Genomic DNA, 18,604 nt, shown 5'->3' on the forward strand with positions numbered 1-18,604 from the left:
ATTTCTGCCGCTCATGTTACCAAATGGATGAAATGGATGAAATACAGGTGTGGAATTGCATCACATATAAAGAGCCTTAAAAAAGAAACATTTGCCTTGTAGAGTCTCACTTTATTCCTCCTTAGAATGTTTCTGAATCCACTCTTAAAATAAAATAGGTGGCTGAATAGCACAATTTTAATCTGGTTTGATACAACACAACACTGGATGATCTCAGCTGAAGATCCTGGAGCTGTATTTACCCACGTATAATGCTGCATCACCATGGTTCTGCCTGTAGAGGCCTTCTCTGTACTGGAGGTAGTGGGTGTTCCAACACAGGTTCCAGTATGGTGCAGATTTGGGCCGGTGTTAAGTGTTCTGTCTGGAAGGTTCTGTCTGGTGGTTGTGGTCTCTATTGTCTCGGTGGTGCACGTGACACGTCCAGTGGCTTTGATGTAAAGCACAGCAGCCTTTTGGGTTGTAAGCTTTGATTCAAAGAAAAAAGTCTTTCTCCTAAAGTGTTGCTGCTACACCTACAGACATTAATCGTTAAAGGTTAAGCTGAAACCATCACGACACCAAGACAACTCATCTCTCTCCAACTGCAGATTTTTGATCCAGAATCAGATCTGCCGCCTCATTCTTTGACCCTCCCACCAAGCATCACCCTCTAAAAGAGACAAGCTTCGTACTGAAGCACTTCGTACTAAAGGTCCAAAGGTCAGTAACTGGGAGTTGATGGTTGGGATCAAGTTGAGCTCTGCTGGCAGCTCTACCAGAGTCTAAATGTTTTCAGTATGAATCCAATTCTGCTAATGTGGTGGCGCTTCTTCGTGTCAGTGCAGACTCGTGCGCGGGGCTCGTGCACATGAGGGTGAGGCTGGTTTGATGCAAGTCACAGTAGGGTGGGGGCGGGGCTTGTGTAGCATGTGCCGGCCCCTCTCAAACTGTAGCCTAACTGGGCCTTGCTCACGCCCTGATGATTGGCGGGGGCGTGAGCCCCTCACCTGTGCTAGTCTGGGCTGGGGAGGGGGCGAGGCAGAACTTTCCTCTTTCTCCATGAGGCTGGAGCAGCGAACGGATCTGTTCATGACTGTTAGAGTGTGTGTGGTCATGGCAGTGGCTTTTTGTTGTTTCTGCTTCAGGCTGCAGAAGATGGGGTGCTGCTGTAGTAAGACTGACGAGTGGAGAGACAGCGACAGCGACAGCGAAAGCATCAGCGACATCAACAGTGACATCAGCAGTCTGTCAGACATCCTGCACTACAGTGGATGGAGGACGGTGATGGTGGAGCACAGGCAGCACACCACCGCAGGAACCCAGCATGCATGGTTGGATGCAGATCTTAAAGGAGACAGCAGATGTAAGGAGGAACCTGAGGTTCTTAGGAACCCAACACGTGGTGTCGGGCACACCCTTGATTCAGATCCCTGTTGTGGCGCTGCCCAGACTGAGGACAGGCGGAGAGGAAAACACTTCAGTTGGGTCAAAGCCGTCCAAACCGGTCCAGTCAACTCTTGTTGAGCCGCTGTCCGTTGCCTTCATGGTGACTGAGGCATCAGGTGACCATCAGAGGCCGAAGGTAGATCCAAAACCCCAACGCGATGATAAGGGCGGCGAGGAGTTACATGTGTAACGACGGCTCCGCCTCAGGCCTTCAAAACAACGACCCGCAGCGTCGGCTGCATGTGCGACATTGATGCTGATGACCTTGAGCAAGAGCAGAGCCAGTGTGCAACAGCAGGAGCAACAGATGAGTCCATCCACTGTGCTGCAAACCAGGTTATTAACACCTCCTCCTGGACCAGACCCTGGTTCATTCCACACACCCCCTCCTGGACCAGACCCTGGTTCATTCCAAACACCTCCTCCTGGACCAGACCCTGGTTCATTGCAAACACCTCCTCATGGACCAGACAGTGGTTCATTCCAAACACCTCCTCCTGGACCAGACGCTCCACCAAACGTCTCCCAGCATCTCCACGTCCTACCACAGTCACTGTGCACTGTTAGTAACAATGCGTGGACGTCTCCTGCTTCTGTGGCTGACAGTTGATCATGTCTGGCCAATCTATGATGTTCAGAGTTCTCTTTTCCTGGTCATTTAAATAGATAAATCTAAATGTAAAGGCACCATATGTCCAGCAAGTGGCAGTGTTCGTTTTTATAAAGTAGTTCCAGATTTCCTACCGTGCAGGATACTGCAAACAGAAATGATCTGAATTGTCTTCAAAAGATCACAGCTTATATGGGTAGAGATTTCCCTCTCCTCATCCCTCTCTGTGTCTTACTCACCATCATTGTTCACCTCTGAAACAAGCCTCCAAAATCAGTTTGTCACTTTCCTTTATTCTTTCTTTATTTACACATCACCATTTTACAGGAATATTATTACAATTATTGTGTTAAAGCCATATTTCAATGTACAGTTTTGCATGAAAATATACAAAAATAAAGTTGGATCTGTTATATATCTGCCTCCTTTTGTCTCGCTGTTAGGAAACGGTGCCTGATTTCCTGTTGCGCTTTGCTCGACTTGTGGCTGAAAAGCAGATAAACTCAAAGTGTTTGCTCTGGTCCATGTTGGGGAAGGGAGGGGGGCCTGCGTGGAGCCTCTTGATGAAGTGGACCCCTCTTTGGTTCTGCCTTGTCCTGGAGGCTTTGATGGGCCTCCCTTTCCGACTGAAGGCAACGTACCAGCCTTCAACCTTAGCATTCTGCAGAGCTGTGTAATTGTTTTCCAGCACTATCTCTGAGAAGATGCACTCCCTGCTCCGACCGTTGGGCTGGAACACAGAAAGGTTCTCCATTAATCCATTAACTGTCCCATCTGGACATTACAGACGGGAGACAGCTAAAGACGTGTTTCTGAGCTACAGCAACTAGTGGAGCAGGTAACGGGGCCCCTTTTGAGAACCCCCAAATGTCCGCGTAGCAGCTGTAACGGTACGTTAGTAGTGACGGTACCACCAGCTCAGCTAAAAGGAGGCTACAGGTTCAAACACAGACATGTTTTGGTTCTGAATTTTGATAGTTGATCCCACTCCAAACACTGGCTGCCAGTGAGGATGGATGCAGGTTCCATGCCTCTGATGTCTTCACTGACATGAAACAGGTGAACATCAACCCTGTGTTTACTACAGCAAATGTGTGTGTATGTGTGTGGTGTGTGTATGTGAGAGAGAGAATAATTATTATATTGTTATCATTTAAATGCATTTGTATGTTTAGCACCTAAGTGCATGGAGAAGAAACAGTGTTTTTCACCTCTCTAGATTTAGTACACTTGTCCAGAGCACCAGATTTACTGTGAGGTTGTTATCTGAAACCCTAAAAGCATCTTGGGAGAAGGTGAAAATTCCACATGGATAATGAGCTGATGTGAATAAAGGAAGGAGATTTGCAGGGGAGCAGCAGAGCGACGGAGGGTGTTCCAGAGTGAACTGCTGCTCGCTCTCCCTTGCAAGGTACCTGTGTTTGTGTCTTTTGTTGATTCACGCAGGGTTTTGCTGGGTTGCTCTGTTTCAACTCTAATATCCAGCCTGGAAGTAACAAATGCTGGACTAACTTTTCAGCATCATGGTGGGTCAGTAGCTTCCTGATCTTTCTGATGTTCCTCAGGTGAAAAAAGGCACTTCTAGAGACTAATTTAATGTGTGAGTTGAAGCAGAGATTATGGTCGAAAGTTACTTCTAGATTCCTCACAGAGAGACTAGATGTTAATGAGATACCATCTAGAGTGATCATGTGATCTAATCTATCTCTGAGAGGTTCAGGACCAAACACCATGACCTCAGTTTTTCCTGGGTTAAGGAGGAGGAAATTTGAAGACATCCAGGACTTTATGTCTTTAAGACAGGTCTGAAGCTTCACTAACTTCTCTGTCTCCTCTGGTTTCATGGATAAATAGAGCTGAGTGTCATCAGCATAACAATGAACATTTATCCCATGCTGCCGAATAATGTTCCCTAAGGGAAGCATGTACAAGGTGAAGAGGATTGGTCCAAGTACAGAACCTTGAGGAACTCCATGGCTAACCCACTGTATGAGGAGGGAACACCATGGACATGAGCAAACTGGTATCTATCAGATAAATATGATCTAAACCAGTCTAGTGCTGTCCCTTTAATCCCAATCACATGTTCCAGTCTCTGTAACAGGATGCTGTGATCAACTGGATCAAAAGCAGCACTGAGGTCCAGCAGAACCAGCATAGAGACCAGCCCATGATCGGAAGCTATGAGAAGATCATTAGTGACTTTAAGAAGTGCTGTTTCTGTGCTGTGATGAGCTCTAAAGCCTGACTGAAACATCTCAAACAGGCTGTTCCTCTGCAGGTGCTCCAGTAACTGAGTCACCACCACCTTCTCAAGAACTTTAGAGATAAAAGGAAGGTTGGATATGGAAGGTTGGTTTGTCTGCTGGAGGAAACCAACTGAATCAAGTAATGAAATGAAGCCATTTCTAAAGCTGTCATTTACAACGTCTACATGGACATTAAAGTCTCTAATGATAATGACTTTGTCCGTTCTAAGGACCAAGTCAGATAAGAAATCAGGGAACTCAGACAGGAACTCTGAATGTGGCCCAGCAGGGGGCCGATATACAACTACAAACAGAAGTGGCTTTTCTGCCTTCCAGTTCAGATGAGTGATTCCAAGAGTCAGGCTTTCAAATGAACTGGAGCCATGTTTTGGTCTAGGATTAATTAATAACTTGGAGTGATAGATTTCTGCCACTCCCCCTCCTCGACCAGTAACACGTGGAATATGATAATTAAGATGGGTAGGAGGAGTAGATTCATTTAAGCTAACATACTCCTCCTCCTGAAGCCAGGTCTCAGTAAGACAAAATAAATCAATGTGATGATCCGCTATCAGGTCGTGCACTAACAGGGATTTACACAAAAGAGATCTAATATTTAACAGTCCACACTTAATTGTGATATTAGTTTCTCCAACTTGTACTTTGGTATTAATTTTAATAAGATTATGGTGATTGACCGCTCCCCTGCTCTGTGCTTGGGGAACTTTTAACCGTGGAACAGAGACTACCTCTATAGTGTTAAATATGTTATTGTTGGTGGATGAGGGTTCTATGGAAGCAGCAGAGAGGTGTGTAAGACTACACCTCTGCATCCTGGTCTGGACCCTGGATTGTCAGGTCACTTTGGGTCTAATAAAATTAGCCAAATTACTAGAAATGAGAGAGGCACCATCCCGTGTGGGATGGACACCGTCTCTCCTGATCAGACCAGACCAAACATCTCCTCGCTGGCCAGATTGGGGAGGGGACCAGAGAATGCAACGGACTCCAACATCGTTTTTGCGTAGTTACACACCGACTCCAAGTTAATTCTGGTGACCTCGGACTGACGAAGCCGGGTGTCGTTGGCTCCGACGTGAATAATAACTTTACCAAATTTACGTTTACGTCTCGCCAGCAGCCGTAAATGTGCTTCTATGTCGCCCACTCTGGCCCCCGGAATGCTTTTAACTATGGTCGCTGGAGTCGGCTTCACGTAGCGCAAAACAGAGTCGCCAATTACCAGGGTCGGTTTCTCAGCGGGTGTGTCGCCGAGTGGGGAAAAGCAGTTAACCACGGGAAGCGGGTGGTGGGGCACCGTGGGCCTTTGTTTTGGGCTACGCTTCCTACGAACCGTCTCCCAGCCGCCCTGGCTAGCCGGCTGCTCGGCTGCTGCCGGGGGACCGCTAGCTGAAGCTACGCTAGGCGGCTCCGCAGCAGCTAGCTTCTCCTGGCTACCTGACGCAACTCCAGCTAACTCCAAGCTGCGGAACCGCGTCTCAAGCTCGCTAAGTCTCGCCTCCATAGCCGTAAATAAACTACACTTTGTGCACCTATTCCCTTCACTAAGGGAGGCAGAGTAGTAACTAAACACTTCGCACGCTGAACAGACAAAGACACCGGGTGAAACTGACGGTGAGGCCATGCTAATGCTAGTGATCGGCGAAGCCCTGTATTTGTTTAATATGGGTTGTTTCTCACTGTTGACTAGAATGTCCCAAGTGTTCAAAATTTTAAGTAAAGTGAATACAATACACCAAGTGTTCAATATTAAGTGAATACCACACACCAAGTGTTCAATATTAAGTGAATACGGCACCCCGTGCACAATGCAACCAACGAACGATAGAGACGACAGAAAAGTGACGCAATACTCACGCACAGAATAAGCAGATAATGTAGCATTTCCCTGTTCATATCTGCTACTTGCAATTTAGAATTTGTCAATAAAACTATGCTATGACACAAACTACAGTTTAATAGATGGCTGTGCTCCTAAAAAGAGCAGCATTTGTGGCTCATAAACCTCACAGACTCTGCTATGCATTTTAAACATTTTTATGATCGTGAATTTTTCAAACAAATATCTTCTATTTGATAATGCCCAAAGCTGGATTCGAACTCTCCCTCTGGGGTCTTCAGGAGGTTTCAATCAGGTTGTCTGTTACAGCAATTGTCAACTGGCCCGCACCGGCCCGGGATCGATTCCCGGCCATGGCACCGATTCCCGGCCATGGCACATTGCTTTTAAGTTGATTTCATTTATCGGAGTTGAATCTTGTTTGATTTTTTTGAAGGCGTTTCACCTCTCATCCAAGAGCCGTTCTAGGCAGATTTGATGATATGACGCTCATAGGCTATATAGCCTTTTCTTTTTGGGGGGAATGGATTGGAGGCTGCTCCAACATTGAGGTTTGGACTGTGACAAAGCAAAATGGACAACCTCCACCAGAATAAGTGTTTCAAGAAAATAAGTTTGAGTGTATTGACTTCAAAAGGCCATTTTCTTGCACCTGCTCTCGCTTACGGCCATACCACCCTGAGAACGCCCGATCTCGTCCGATCTCGGAAGCTAAGCAGGGTCGGGCCTGGTTAGTACTTGGATGGGAGACCGCCTGGGAATACCAGGTTCTGTAAGCTTTTTGCACTCCTCCACTTTACGTCCATCAGTAACTCACCTGTACCTGGACATTCTTCACACATTCATGTTTAAATGGTGTTCAAACACTTGTAATGGTTTTTAACACTCATCAAAGTCAGTGTTTTCAGATTCTGTGATTTCACACTGGACAGAATGTGAATGAGTTACATCTACAAATCCTCTTTACTTAAACAGAAGTTTCTACATCCAAAACACACATCCCCCTCCATCCCTGATTAACTCAAATAAAAGCCGAACAAACTCAGTACCAACATGAGATTAAAAAGATGCAAACAGACATATTGCTCAGTGCTTTTTAATAGAAGAAATCAGAATGATAAGCATCAATTATGCAGGTGTGTTTAAAGAAAAACACTGGAACATTCAAACATGGGAACAGAACCTGGATTTTTTTTAAAAAGACCCTAAACAAACTAAAGAAAAAAATCCCCTAAAGCAGCAATTGAAGAGTTGATTTTGTTCAGCTTCTTTTGTAAAGACTGAAAACCAAATATCCATAGCGATCCATTCATAGCCTTGCATATCTCAGCTTTAGTGGACGGCGAGTCCCAGCTGATTGGGGCTCTTGTTCTGGGTGGGGGGGGCTCAGGTCTGGGGGTGGGGCACACTTCCGTGGGGGCATCATCAAGACCTGTGCGTACGTCAGTTTGGAGCCCACCTGAAAAGTCAGAGAACCAGGATTTAGTTTCCACCATGAGCATCTTTGCAACAGGTCTGCTATAACCTGGGGTATTTGTCCTGTCAGGGGTCTTAAACCCAATAAATGTTGATGTGTCTGTGACCAATCAGGGCATTCACTTTATGAATGAGTAACATGAATGGACACAATTAAATCAAGCATCAAATTAAGCATCAAAAACAACTCAACACCCAAAACTTACTTGCTGTCCTGGCGGATGAGCTGGTTGGTGGTCAGCCTTGGTCTTTGAACTCTGCTCCAGACCCCTGAAGAGGAACAGGTCTCAGGTGTTACCAAGTGCTCCACAAGTGAAACAAAGTGTGAGCGAGGGTGGGGGCCATAAACTTACCGATTCAACATTGGCCCACAATTCTGAGCCTTGGAGGGCTGGAGCTCCGACACTGGCCCTGGGGTGTCCACACCGCCCCCCCTCTGGGGGAACCCAGCCTGGGGTGTGCCCTGGGACCACACCGTTGCCTTCGGCTTGTCCCCGCTGTTGCCCCCTTCAGCCATCACCCGCCGCTCAGGACAGATGGCGTCAATCTTGGAAGATGGAGTAGGAGCATCTCCACCAGCACCAGGGGGCAAAGTTTGAGTGCCAACATCCTGACACTCAGGTCTCGGGGTGCCCAGGTCTTCGAGTGTTTTATAAAAGCAAATTGAGACTGAGGGACCATCGCCCTCTTCTCGGCTTGGGATTTTCCTTGCGCGGGAATTCACAGGAAGCCACGGACGTTGGAGCGCCGCATTGTCCTGCCAGTCGATCTCGGATTTGGTGAATCCACGGTGAGTTTGTTGAACGATATGTGGCGAGGATCCCGTGGTCAGACGCACATTGACCTCGCTCAATAGAGACAGTTCAGGAGGTGGTGGTAAAAAACACGTTTCTGGTTCAGGAAGTGGTGGGAATAAACCAGTGTCTGGTTCAGGAGGAGGTGGTAATAAACTGGTTTCTGTTTCAGGAGGTGGTGGTAATAAACCAGCTTCTGGTTCAGGAGGTGGTGGTAATAAACCAGTGTCTGGTTCAGGAGGTGGTGGTAATAAACCAGTGTCTGGTTCATGAGGTGGTGGTAAAAAAAACGTTTCTGGTTCAGGAGGTGGTGGTAATAAACCAGTGTCTGGTTCAAGAGGTGGTGGTAATAAACTGGTTTCTGGTTCAGGAGGTGGTGGTAATAAACCAGTTTCTGGTTCAGGAGGAGGTGGTAATAAACTGTTTTTCAGAACCGTGGATGGACCAGGCTCATCTGTTGCACACTGGACCGGTTTGGACGGCTTTGACCCATCGAGAGTGTTTTCCTCTCCGCCTGTGCTCAGTCTGGGCAGCGCCACACGGGGATGTGATTCCAGGGGTTCCTCACATGTGCCACTGCCGTCTCCTTTAACCTCCTCATCCAAGCATGCATGCTGGGTTCCTGCGGAGGTGTGCTGCCTCAGCCCCACCGTCTTCGTGCTCCGTCTAACGAAGGGTGGGAGTTCTGGCAGACTGCAGTCATGAACAGATCCATTCACTGCTCCCGCCTCATGGAGAAAGAGGAAAGTCCCGCCTCGCCCCCTCCCCAGCCCAGACTAGCACAGGTAAGGGGCTCACGCCCCCGCCAGTCATCAGGGCGTGAGCAAGGCCCAGTTAGGCGACAGTTTGAGAGGGGCCGTCAGATGCTACACAAGCCCCGCCCCCACCTGCTTCGCTGTGACTTGCATCAAACCAGCCTAACCCTCATGTGCACGAGCCCCGCGCACGAGTCTGCACTGACACGAAGAAGCGTAACCACATTAGCAGAATTGGATTTATACAGAGAACATTTAGACTTTGGTAAAGCTGCCAGCAGAGCTCAACTTGATCCCAACCATCAACTCCCAGTTACTGACCTTTGGACCTTTAACGCGTGTGCACGTCAGTATGGAGATTGTCTCTCTTGGAGGGTGATGCTCGGTGGAAGGATCGAAGAATGAGGCGGCAGATCTGATGGTGGTTTCAGCTCAACCTTTAACGGTTAATGTGTGTAGGGGCAGCAGCAACACTTTAATATGAAGATTTTTTACTTTGAATCAAAGCTTACAACCCAAAATGGCCTTTTATCTGTGATGACCTCACAAAAAAAATCTCATGCGAAGTATTTAAAGCTGGTGTGCTTCGCATTAAAGCCAAAAACGTAAATGTATGAGTGGGTTAAATTGCTGCATATATGACGTACTGTAAATCTTGTTCTGAAAATAATTAAATATTGTGATTTTACCCCACCGTGTCCCAAATTATTACCCAAATATTTTGCTATGATTCTTCTACGATGGCGATGCAACCGTTAAGCATTAAATTGAATGTTAAACAACGGGCAGGGGTAGCAATTCTCGTTGCTCCCCGGCTCAGTGCCTGTATATTGGAGTTTTCCCCGGTGGATGAGAGGGTAGCCTCCTTTCGCCTTCGGGTGGGGGGACGGATCCTGACTGTTGTTTGTGCCTATGGTCCAAACAGCAATTCAGCGTATCCACCCTCTTTGGAGTCCTTAGAGGAAGTGCTGGAGGGGGCTCCTTCTGGGGGCTCCCTCGTCCTCCTAGGTGACTTCAATGTTCACGTTGACAGCGACAGTGTGACCTGGAGAGGTGTGATTGGGAGGAACGGTCCCCCTGATCTGAACCTGAGTGGTGTTTTGTTATTGGACTTCTGTGCTCATCTCAGATTGTCCATAACAAACACCTTGTTCAGGCATAAAGGTGTCCACATGTGCACTTGGCACCAGAACGCCTGAGGCTGCAGATCGATGATCGACCTTATGGTCGTGTCATCGGATTTGCAGCCGCATGTTCTGGACACTCGGGTGAAGAGAGGGGCGGAGCTGTCAACTGATCGCCACCTGGTGGTGAGTTGGCTCTGTTGGTGGGGAAGGATGTCGGACCCAAACATATTGTGAGGGCCGTCAGGCTGAAGAAGGAGTCGTATCGGGCCTTTTTGTCCTGTGGCACTCCTGAGGCAGCAGATAGGTACTGGCAGGCCAAGCGGAGAGCAGCTACGGCGGTTGCCGAGGCAAAGACCCGGGCATGGGAAGAGTTGGATGAGGCCATGGAGAACGACTTCCTCGACGGCTTCGAAAAGGTTCTGGACCACCATCTGGCATCTGAGGAAGGGGAAGGAGGGCACTGTCAACACTGTGTATAGTGGCGATGGTGTGCTGCTGACCTCAACTTGGGATATTGTGGATCGGTGGAAGGAATACTTTGAAGACCTCCGTAATACCACCATGCACCTTCCAGTGAGGAAGCAGGGCCTGTGGACCTGGGAACAGACTCACGTATCTCCGGGGCTGAAGTTGCCGAGGTAGTCAAAAAACTCCTCGGTGGCAAGGCCCCAGGGGTGGATGAGATCCGCCCAGAGTTCCTTAAGGCTCTGGATGTTGTAGGGCTGTCGTGGTTGACTCGACTCTGCAACATCGCGTGGACATCGGGGACGGTGCCGCTGGATTGGCAGACCGGAGTGGTAGTCCCTCTTTTTAAGAAGGGGGACCGGAGGGTGTGTTCCAACTATAAGGGGATCACACCCCTCAGCCTCCCTGGTAAGGTCTATTCAGGGGTACTGGAGAGGAGGGTCCGCCAGATAGTCGAACTTCGGATTCAGGAGGAGCAATGTGGTTTTCGTCCTGGGCATGGAACAGTGAACCAGCTCTACACCCTCAGCAGGGTCTTTGAGGGTGCATGGGAGTTTGCCCAACCAGTCCACATGTGTTTTGTGGACTTGGAGAAGGCATTCGACCGTGTCCCTCGGGGGGTCCTATGGGTCCTTCAAGAGTATGGGGTGCCGGGCCCCCTGATACACACCGTCCACTCCCTGTACGATTGGTGTCAGAGTTTGGTCCACATTGCTGGCAGTAAGTCGAACTTGTTTCCGGTGAGGGTTGGTCTCCGCCATGGCTGCCCTTTGTCAGCGATTCTGTTCATAACTTTTATGGACAGAATTTCTAGGTGCAGTCATGGTGTTGGGGGGGTCCGGCTTGGTGACCTCAGGATCGCGTCTTTGCTCTTTGCAGATGATGTGGTCCTGTTGGCGTCATCGGCCCGTGACCTCCAATGATCACTGGATCGGTTTGTGAAGCGGCTGGGATGAAAATCAGCACCTCCAAATCCGAGGCCATGGTTTTCAAACGGAATAAGGTGGAGTGTCTTCTCCGGGTCAAGGAGGAGATCCTGCCCCAAGTGGAGGCGTTCAAATACCTTGGGGTCTTGTTCACGAGTGAGGGAAGAATGGAGCAGGAGATCGACAGGTGGATTGGTGCGGTGTCCGCAGTAATGCGGACTCTGCAGCCAGTCAGTCAGTCAGTCAGTCAGTCAGTCAGTCAGTCAGTCAGCCAGCCAGCCAGTCAGCCAGCCAGTCAGTCAGTCAGTCAGTCAGCCAGCCAGCCAGCCAGCCAGCCAGTCAGTCAGTCAGTCAGTCAGTCAGTCAGTCAGCCAGCCAGCCAGCCAGCCAGCCAGCCACCCACCTGATTCAGCTGTCTGTCAGACCTCCAGTCAGCCAGCCAGCCAGCCACCCACCTGATTCAGCTGTCTGTCAGACCTCCAGTCTGCCACTGGGTAAAGAAAGCTGCCTTTAATCTGCAGTCTAGAAGAATTCAGAGGGATTCAAATGTGCCAGGATGAAGAAAATCTCCCCTCTGAATGTGTTGTGCAGATGAAGCTGAAGGCAGCGATCTTCATCATGTGGAGGGGACAAATGATCATCCAGTTGATGAATCTGGAGAGGCCAGCGGTAAGTCAGAAGCCTCAGAGAGAAAAGTGTCTCTCAGCTCTATTTGCTGCTCGTCAGCAGGGGCAGTAGAAGAGGACCAAGTCCGACAGTTTCCAGGGGACGCACATTTACTTTCTTTTCTCTTTTCATCTGGAGAATGTCCATATATTTGACACAGACAGTCTTTAAATCAGATGATCTCCTGAGACAAAGACAAGAACACAACAACATGATTAAAGGTTTAATCAGAAGCATTTAGAAGCACCTGACTGACGTGTGATACCCTTTTCTTCAGAACTCTGCCCACCAGTATGTGGATGAAGGTTTTCTCTCCATGACAGCTGTCAAAGGTTGGACTTTACTTTTGTCTTTCAGTTTATTAAGTTCATCTGTTTTGTTCACTCTAACATGAATATTTGATGCTCTTCCAAACTTCATGTTATCCAGCAGCTGAGTTGTCATGACAACAGAGGACAACACAGCTGAAACAAGTCTTCGATCATCATCATCATCATCATCATCATCACCAGCAGCAGTTTGATGCCTTCTACCAGTGAATCTATCAAGCTTTACTTCTGTTGTTGCCATGGTGGTTTTGAAGCTGATGATTTGTTTGATTGTTTGTTGACAGCTATAAATAAACAGTTGCATCATCTTCTGGTCTTCATTTGATTCAAAAATAAAGAACAAATGCTGTATCCTGATGGTCAACGCATGGACCCAGGCTCATTTAGAGGACTCAGACAGGAGCTGAATGTGACCTGGCAAAAGGGTTAGCAAAAGTGGCTATTGTGTCCTTCAGTCCAGATGGGTGATGCAGTGAGTCAGTCTTTCAAATGAACCCAAGCCCATGTTTTGGTTGAGGGTTAGTTAATAAATTGGAGTGATATATTGTTGCCACGAGGAATATGATCATTAATATGGGCAGGAGGGTTAGGACGCAATACGTTAGCCAACGGAAGCTCCACTCTCCCAACTAAATGCTGGTTCACCTGTCTTTGTATTGATCCAGGAACCATAAGGAGATCATTGGATAAAGACCAATGAGGATTCAGGAAAGGAAGGTCAATGAATAACATTTGTCTCATTCTTGATTAACTGATTATAGTTATTACACATAAGTGATTCACTTTTTCAATTCAATTCAATCTTTATTTATATGGCACTTTTCATACACTGGGTAGCACAAAGTGCCTCACAAAGGATAAAAACAACAAAGAGAAACAAGAGAATCAAGAAAAAGGACACACAGACAGATACACACACACACACATGCATACACAAAATCAAACACACACACAAACAAGCTGAGACATGGCTGGGCACCGAGACCTGAGGCGAAGGAGACGCCACCTTTGGAGGCCCACCAGGCCGAGGGAGGTCACGGTCCGTGACCACAGGTGGTACCGCCACAAAGACCACCCTGACCCGGACAGACTGGAGGCTCCACACCAAGGCACAGAGCCCCCTAACCACCCAGGCCAGAGCTGTCCACGGGACAGCACCCCAGTGGTAGACCGGAAACATCTCCCAGCCTGGCAGGCCCCCATGAGGAAACCCCATGAGGAAACACTGGAGCTAAAAACTGAAGGACTGAAACAGTAAATGGGATAAAAGGTGTAAAAGCTAAAAACTGAGAATAAGAACTGAGGGAGTAAAACAGTAAAGGTATCAAGTCAAATAAGGATAAGACATAAAAAAGCATGAGAACATAAAATAAATTAAAAATAATCAGAAAATCAGTTAAAGGCCTGATTAAAAAGGTGTGTCTTGAGCCTCTTTTTAAAAATCTCAGCAGTCTCTGCGGCCCTGAGGTTCTCCGGCAGGCTGTTCCACAGTCGGGGACCAGAATAACTGAAGGCCGCTTCCCCGTGCGGTTTAGAGCTTACATGTGGAATGGTTAAAAGGCCGGTGCCGGAGGACCTCAGATAGAATAGAAGCAGGTCGGATAAATAAGTCGGGCCAAGACCATTAAGACATTTAAAAACGAATAAAAGAACCTTCAAATCGATCCTGAAACGCACGGGTAGCCAATGCAGCGATTCTAAAACCGGTGTGATGTGCTCCCACCCTCTGGTCCTCGTCAGCACTCGTGCAGCTGAGTTTTGTAATAATTGTAGGTTAGAGATGCTCTAACTCCCAGAGAGCAGGGCATTACAATAATCTAGACCACAAGAGATAAAAGCGTGCATCAGCACCTCCGTGCTGGCCTGAGAGAGAAACGGGCGGACTCTGGCTATATTCTTCAGGTGGTAAAAACCTACCTTTGTTATGTTTTTGATGTGTGGGATAAAACTAAGCTCAGAGTCAAAGATCACACCCAGATTTCTTACACATTGAGATGGTTTAAAATCCTTTAATTTTGGTACAGGTTTCTCTCTCTGACCTTCAGGACCAATGACTAAGACCTCTGTTTGGTCCTGGTTGAGCTGTAGGAAGTTTTTGCCATCCATGACTGGATATCTAGAATACAGTTAAAAAGGGCATCAACTGGCCCTGTGTCACCAGGAGCCACGGCGATGTACAGCTGCGTATCGTCAGCATAGCTGTGGAAGCTGATGCCGTGGCTCCTGATGACGTCCCCAAGAGGAAGCATGTAAAGATTAAAAAGGGTTGGACCTAAGATTGACCCTTGGGGAACCCCACAACCTCCTATCTTTAGTATTGCTGCGCCAACTGGTGGTCTTTTGGGTTGAGGATAACGGTGATCTATATGTACCTATATGTAGCTATAGCGTCATTGGCCTCCACTCCAGCCTGGTAGTTCCTCAAAAACACTGAGTTTCTAGTGGATGCACAATCTGTGGAAGCCAACATAGAAACTTCTGAAGAGCCAAAGTTCTTGCAACAAAAATATAGTCCCCAATTAGCTTGTTTTGTTATCACACGACCCCGTCCCCATTATCTTAAGAGAATATAAAAGAATGAGTGGAGACAGAAGAGAGAATGAGACGTTTTTGGCGCGTGTCGCTCTTGATTTTGTGTTTATTTTTGCAGTAAACTTAAAGGAGGCCTTTTCACTTTATGTTTGATTCCATTTAAGCTGATATTCCATTCTTGACATCTTTAAATTTACTGTATTCATGGGAGATTTATTTGGTCATTTTGCTTCTTTTTATTTCCTATTTCCCACATTTATTCATAGTTTTTATTAGATTGCAATAAATCCTATAACATTGAACAGATTGACTAAAGTCAAATGAGCTGCGGTTCCCACCGATAGCCGTCATTCTGATGGGTTTTTGCTGGCTGCAGCTGAAATATTCCAATGCTCCATGTCACAGAGACAGTAAATACTAAACCCTAAAGATTCTGAAGGCATGATGTAAAACAGTAACGTATAATACAGACATTTGAAGAGACAATTAAGAGAATGTTTTCATGCTTCTAAGAGTGGCCGAGGAGCCATTTAGAACTTTATAAAGATGCATTGTGTGATACCAGGAACTAATTTAACTTCAAGGCGAAGCTGCTTCTGCTTTGTCGACCATCGACTGATCTCCTGAAAGTCCACCAGCGCTTTTTAAAAACTGAATTTTTCATCTATGGAGGGAGTAGACGGCAGATGTTTCCACAGATGCTCTTCACCAGTGGTCAGTGAGTGATGCAGCAGATGAGCGGGAGTTGACTGGCTTCAACCAGCTACTGAATCAATGTCTCCAGCCCATAGTGTGGATTCTCTACGAGATCAGACAGCAGCTTCACTCCTGAATCCTGCAGCTGGTTCTGACCCAGGTCCAGTTCTCTGAGATGGGAGGGATTGGACCTCAGCGCCGAGGCCAGAGAGTCACAGCTGATCTCTGATAAGCTGCAGTAGTCTAATCTGAAAAATGCAGGATAAGATTATACGGTGCAGGTCTGCATGTTATCTGCGTCAGTACTAAACCTACGTTAGTTCTTAGTTGGGTCAGACCTGAATTCACGATATTCCAAGGAATTTTTTTAATGTGGTGCATCACAGCAGTGTTGAGAACAGCCTCACTTCACCATCTTAGCAGCTGGTATATAGGTAGAAAAATGAAGACTGACCTGAGCCTCTCCAGTTTACAGTTTGGACTCTCCAGTCCAGAACAGAGCCGCTTCACTCCTGAATCCTGCAACGGGTTGAAGTTCAGGTTCAGAACCTCAGATGGGAGAGGTTGGACTTCAGAGCTGAGGCCAGAGAATCACAGCTGGTCTCTGATAACCTGCAGTCCCATAATCTAAATAAATAAGGGAAACTTTTATAAGGTTATAAGTGAAACCAGTATTCATCTGAAAGGTTAATCAAAGGCATGATCTGTAAATATTGAATTTAGTTACAGCTTAAAAAATGATAGTAATATGTAATTACCACAATTCCAACCTCTCAGGTTTGCACTGTTCCAGAGGAGAATATATATTGTTCTGGCCCTCACTCTTCCCAGGTTCTCCCCACCTCTTTCCCTCCCATCTCATCATGGAGATCCATCTCACCTGTGGCTCATCTTTAAAGGCACAACCTGTCTTAGATGACTTCCTGTCTCCCTCACCATCTCCCTCCTCGTTGGCTGGTGTCTACCAGGCACCCTCACCTAGTTTTGTCTAATTTTGGTTACCATCTGTGGCTTTTTCATTGTCCTTAAATCAATTTATCATGAATAAGTGGTCCCCGTGTGGCCCTCCCTCCTGAAGGAACTGGGCACAACACACACACTCAGAAAGTGTGAGGACCCTCGGATGGAATAATGGACATTTTTGAGAATGGTGTTTACCTCAGAGTTTCCAGTCGGCAGTTTGGAAAGTGGAGAAAACCACAGAGCAGCTTCACTCCTGAATCCTTCAGCCGGTTCTGACCCAGGTCCAGTTCTCTGAGATGGGAGGGATTGGACCTCAGCGCCGAGGCCAGAGAGCCACAGCTGATCTCTGATAACCTGCAGTCAATCAATCTGAAAAATGCAGGATGAGGTTATACGGTGCAGGTCTGCATGTTATCTGCGTCAGTACTAAACCTACGTTAGTTCTTAGTTGGGTCAGACCTGAATTCACGATAATGTGGTGCATCACAGCAGTGTTGAGAACAGCCTCACTTCACCATCTTAGCAGCTGGTATATAGGTAGAAAAATGAAGACTGACCTGAGCCTCTCCAGTTTACAGTTTGGACTCTCCAGTCCAGAACAGAGCCGCTTCACTCCTGAATCCTGCAACGGGTTGTAGCTCAGGTCCAGAACCCTCAGATGGGAGAGGTTGGACTTCAGAGCTGAGGCCACAGAATCACAGCAGGTCTCTGATAAACTGCACTCACTTAGTCTAAAATAACAATTATTTTGAGAGAAGACAAATAAAAATCAACATGTACCAGAGCAAAACACAGCTTACAAGCAACAAACCTCTGGTCCTGCACCGGCTTATCTGCCGTATGTTCCTATTTTGGGTTCTTTCAGGGCGGTTGGACAAGATCTACAGCATATGTAAAGTGTGTGTAGGTCAAAATACCTTCCAAGTTTGTGAGACCACATTTCTCAATAGCACTCAACTCTTGTCAGGAGTTGGGACAAAGCGACCCACTCCTGATAGCTTGTGGGCGATGCTGCAGCGACCCTGCAATCCCTACACTCTCTGGTGAAACCAAATCAAAGGTTTTAGACACTGCTGGATGCTGGAAGGGTGGCTATAGTCTGAACGCATCGTTCCCCTGACTGCACATTTCTCCAACAATGATTGGTAGCTGGTGTCACTTGTTCTCCAGATGAGAGAAGGAAAGAGAGCCCCCCCACAGTGTGTTTGGTTGCCCCACTGCAAGCTCAATCAGAAAACATTGCAGGAGCATCAATTCCCCTCAGGGCATCAACAAGGACCTCAGGAAAAGGTGCAGCTGCCACCTACTAGAGACAAGCACACTGAGCTGAGATTCAAAGCCCTCTCCTCCCAAGAGAAGAGCTTGTTTGTTGGAGGCTCTTCTGGGCGATACCTGGTGCCACAGCTCCAGCTCAGCCCGTCTCTGGAGCTGAGGTGGAGCTTAGCAAGTTTCATGGTTCTCCACCACTTCCTCTCACTGAGGACCTTCTCAGCTGGTGGTTTCTGCTCCACCTTCCAAGTTGAGCAGGTGATACTTCTGCATTCCTGCCACCAGTGTCTCTGCAGAAAGAGTCTTCTCTACTGTTTTATATTAGATTAGATAAAATTAGGATTTTTGGTTGATCTCTTAGATGTTGTTGACTAAGAGCAGGTTTTTCTTTAATAACATAGAGAGATTCGATGAGAAGAGCAAATGTATTATTTTATGAGCTACTTCCACTACTATTA

The 18,604-nt window shown here is 47.2% G+C and overlaps 2 protein-coding genes, 1 long non-coding RNA gene and 1 other non-coding gene across 27 annotated transcripts in view; 3 read left to right on the plus strand and 1 right to left on the minus strand.

The window, feature by feature from the left end:
- LOC130524710 (NACHT, LRR and PYD domains-containing protein 12-like) overlaps positions 1-18,604 on the plus strand; it is a 337,155-nt gene that overhangs the window by 140,712 nt on the left and 177,839 nt on the right. The gene's annotated exons all lie outside the window — the stretch shown is intronic.
- LOC130524718 (ribonuclease inhibitor-like) overlaps positions 1-18,604 on the minus strand; it is a 158,254-nt gene that overhangs the window by 78,151 nt on the left and 61,499 nt on the right. For all 5 annotated transcript variants that reach the window (XM_057031126.1, XM_057031125.1, XM_057031129.1 and 2 more), the window contains exons 4-5: positions 17,435-17,608; positions 17,073-17,246 (exon numbers count right to left, since the gene is read on the minus strand). In XM_057031126.1, the coding sequence (XP_056887106.1) occupies positions 17,073-17,246; positions 17,435-17,608 (348 nt within the window). The remainder of the gene's footprint in view (positions 1-17,072; positions 17,247-17,434; positions 17,609-18,604) is intronic.
- Positions 6,809-6,927, plus strand: LOC130525067 (5S ribosomal RNA). Its single transcript, XR_008950347.1, has one exon. It is a non-coding gene; the product is annotated as a 5S ribosomal RNA (ribosomal RNA).
- Positions 11,439-13,128, plus strand: LOC130524764 (uncharacterized). The gene is made up of 3 exons (XR_008950235.1): positions 11,439-12,360; positions 12,635-12,689; positions 12,787-13,128. It is a non-coding gene; the product is annotated as an uncharacterized LOC130524764 (long non-coding RNA).

This window comes from Takifugu flavidus, chromosome 4 (assembly GCF_003711565.1).
Source record: "Takifugu flavidus isolate HTHZ2018 chromosome 4, ASM371156v2, whole genome shotgun sequence".
Taxonomy (NCBI): domain Eukaryota; kingdom Metazoa; phylum Chordata; class Actinopteri; order Tetraodontiformes; family Tetraodontidae; genus Takifugu; species Takifugu flavidus.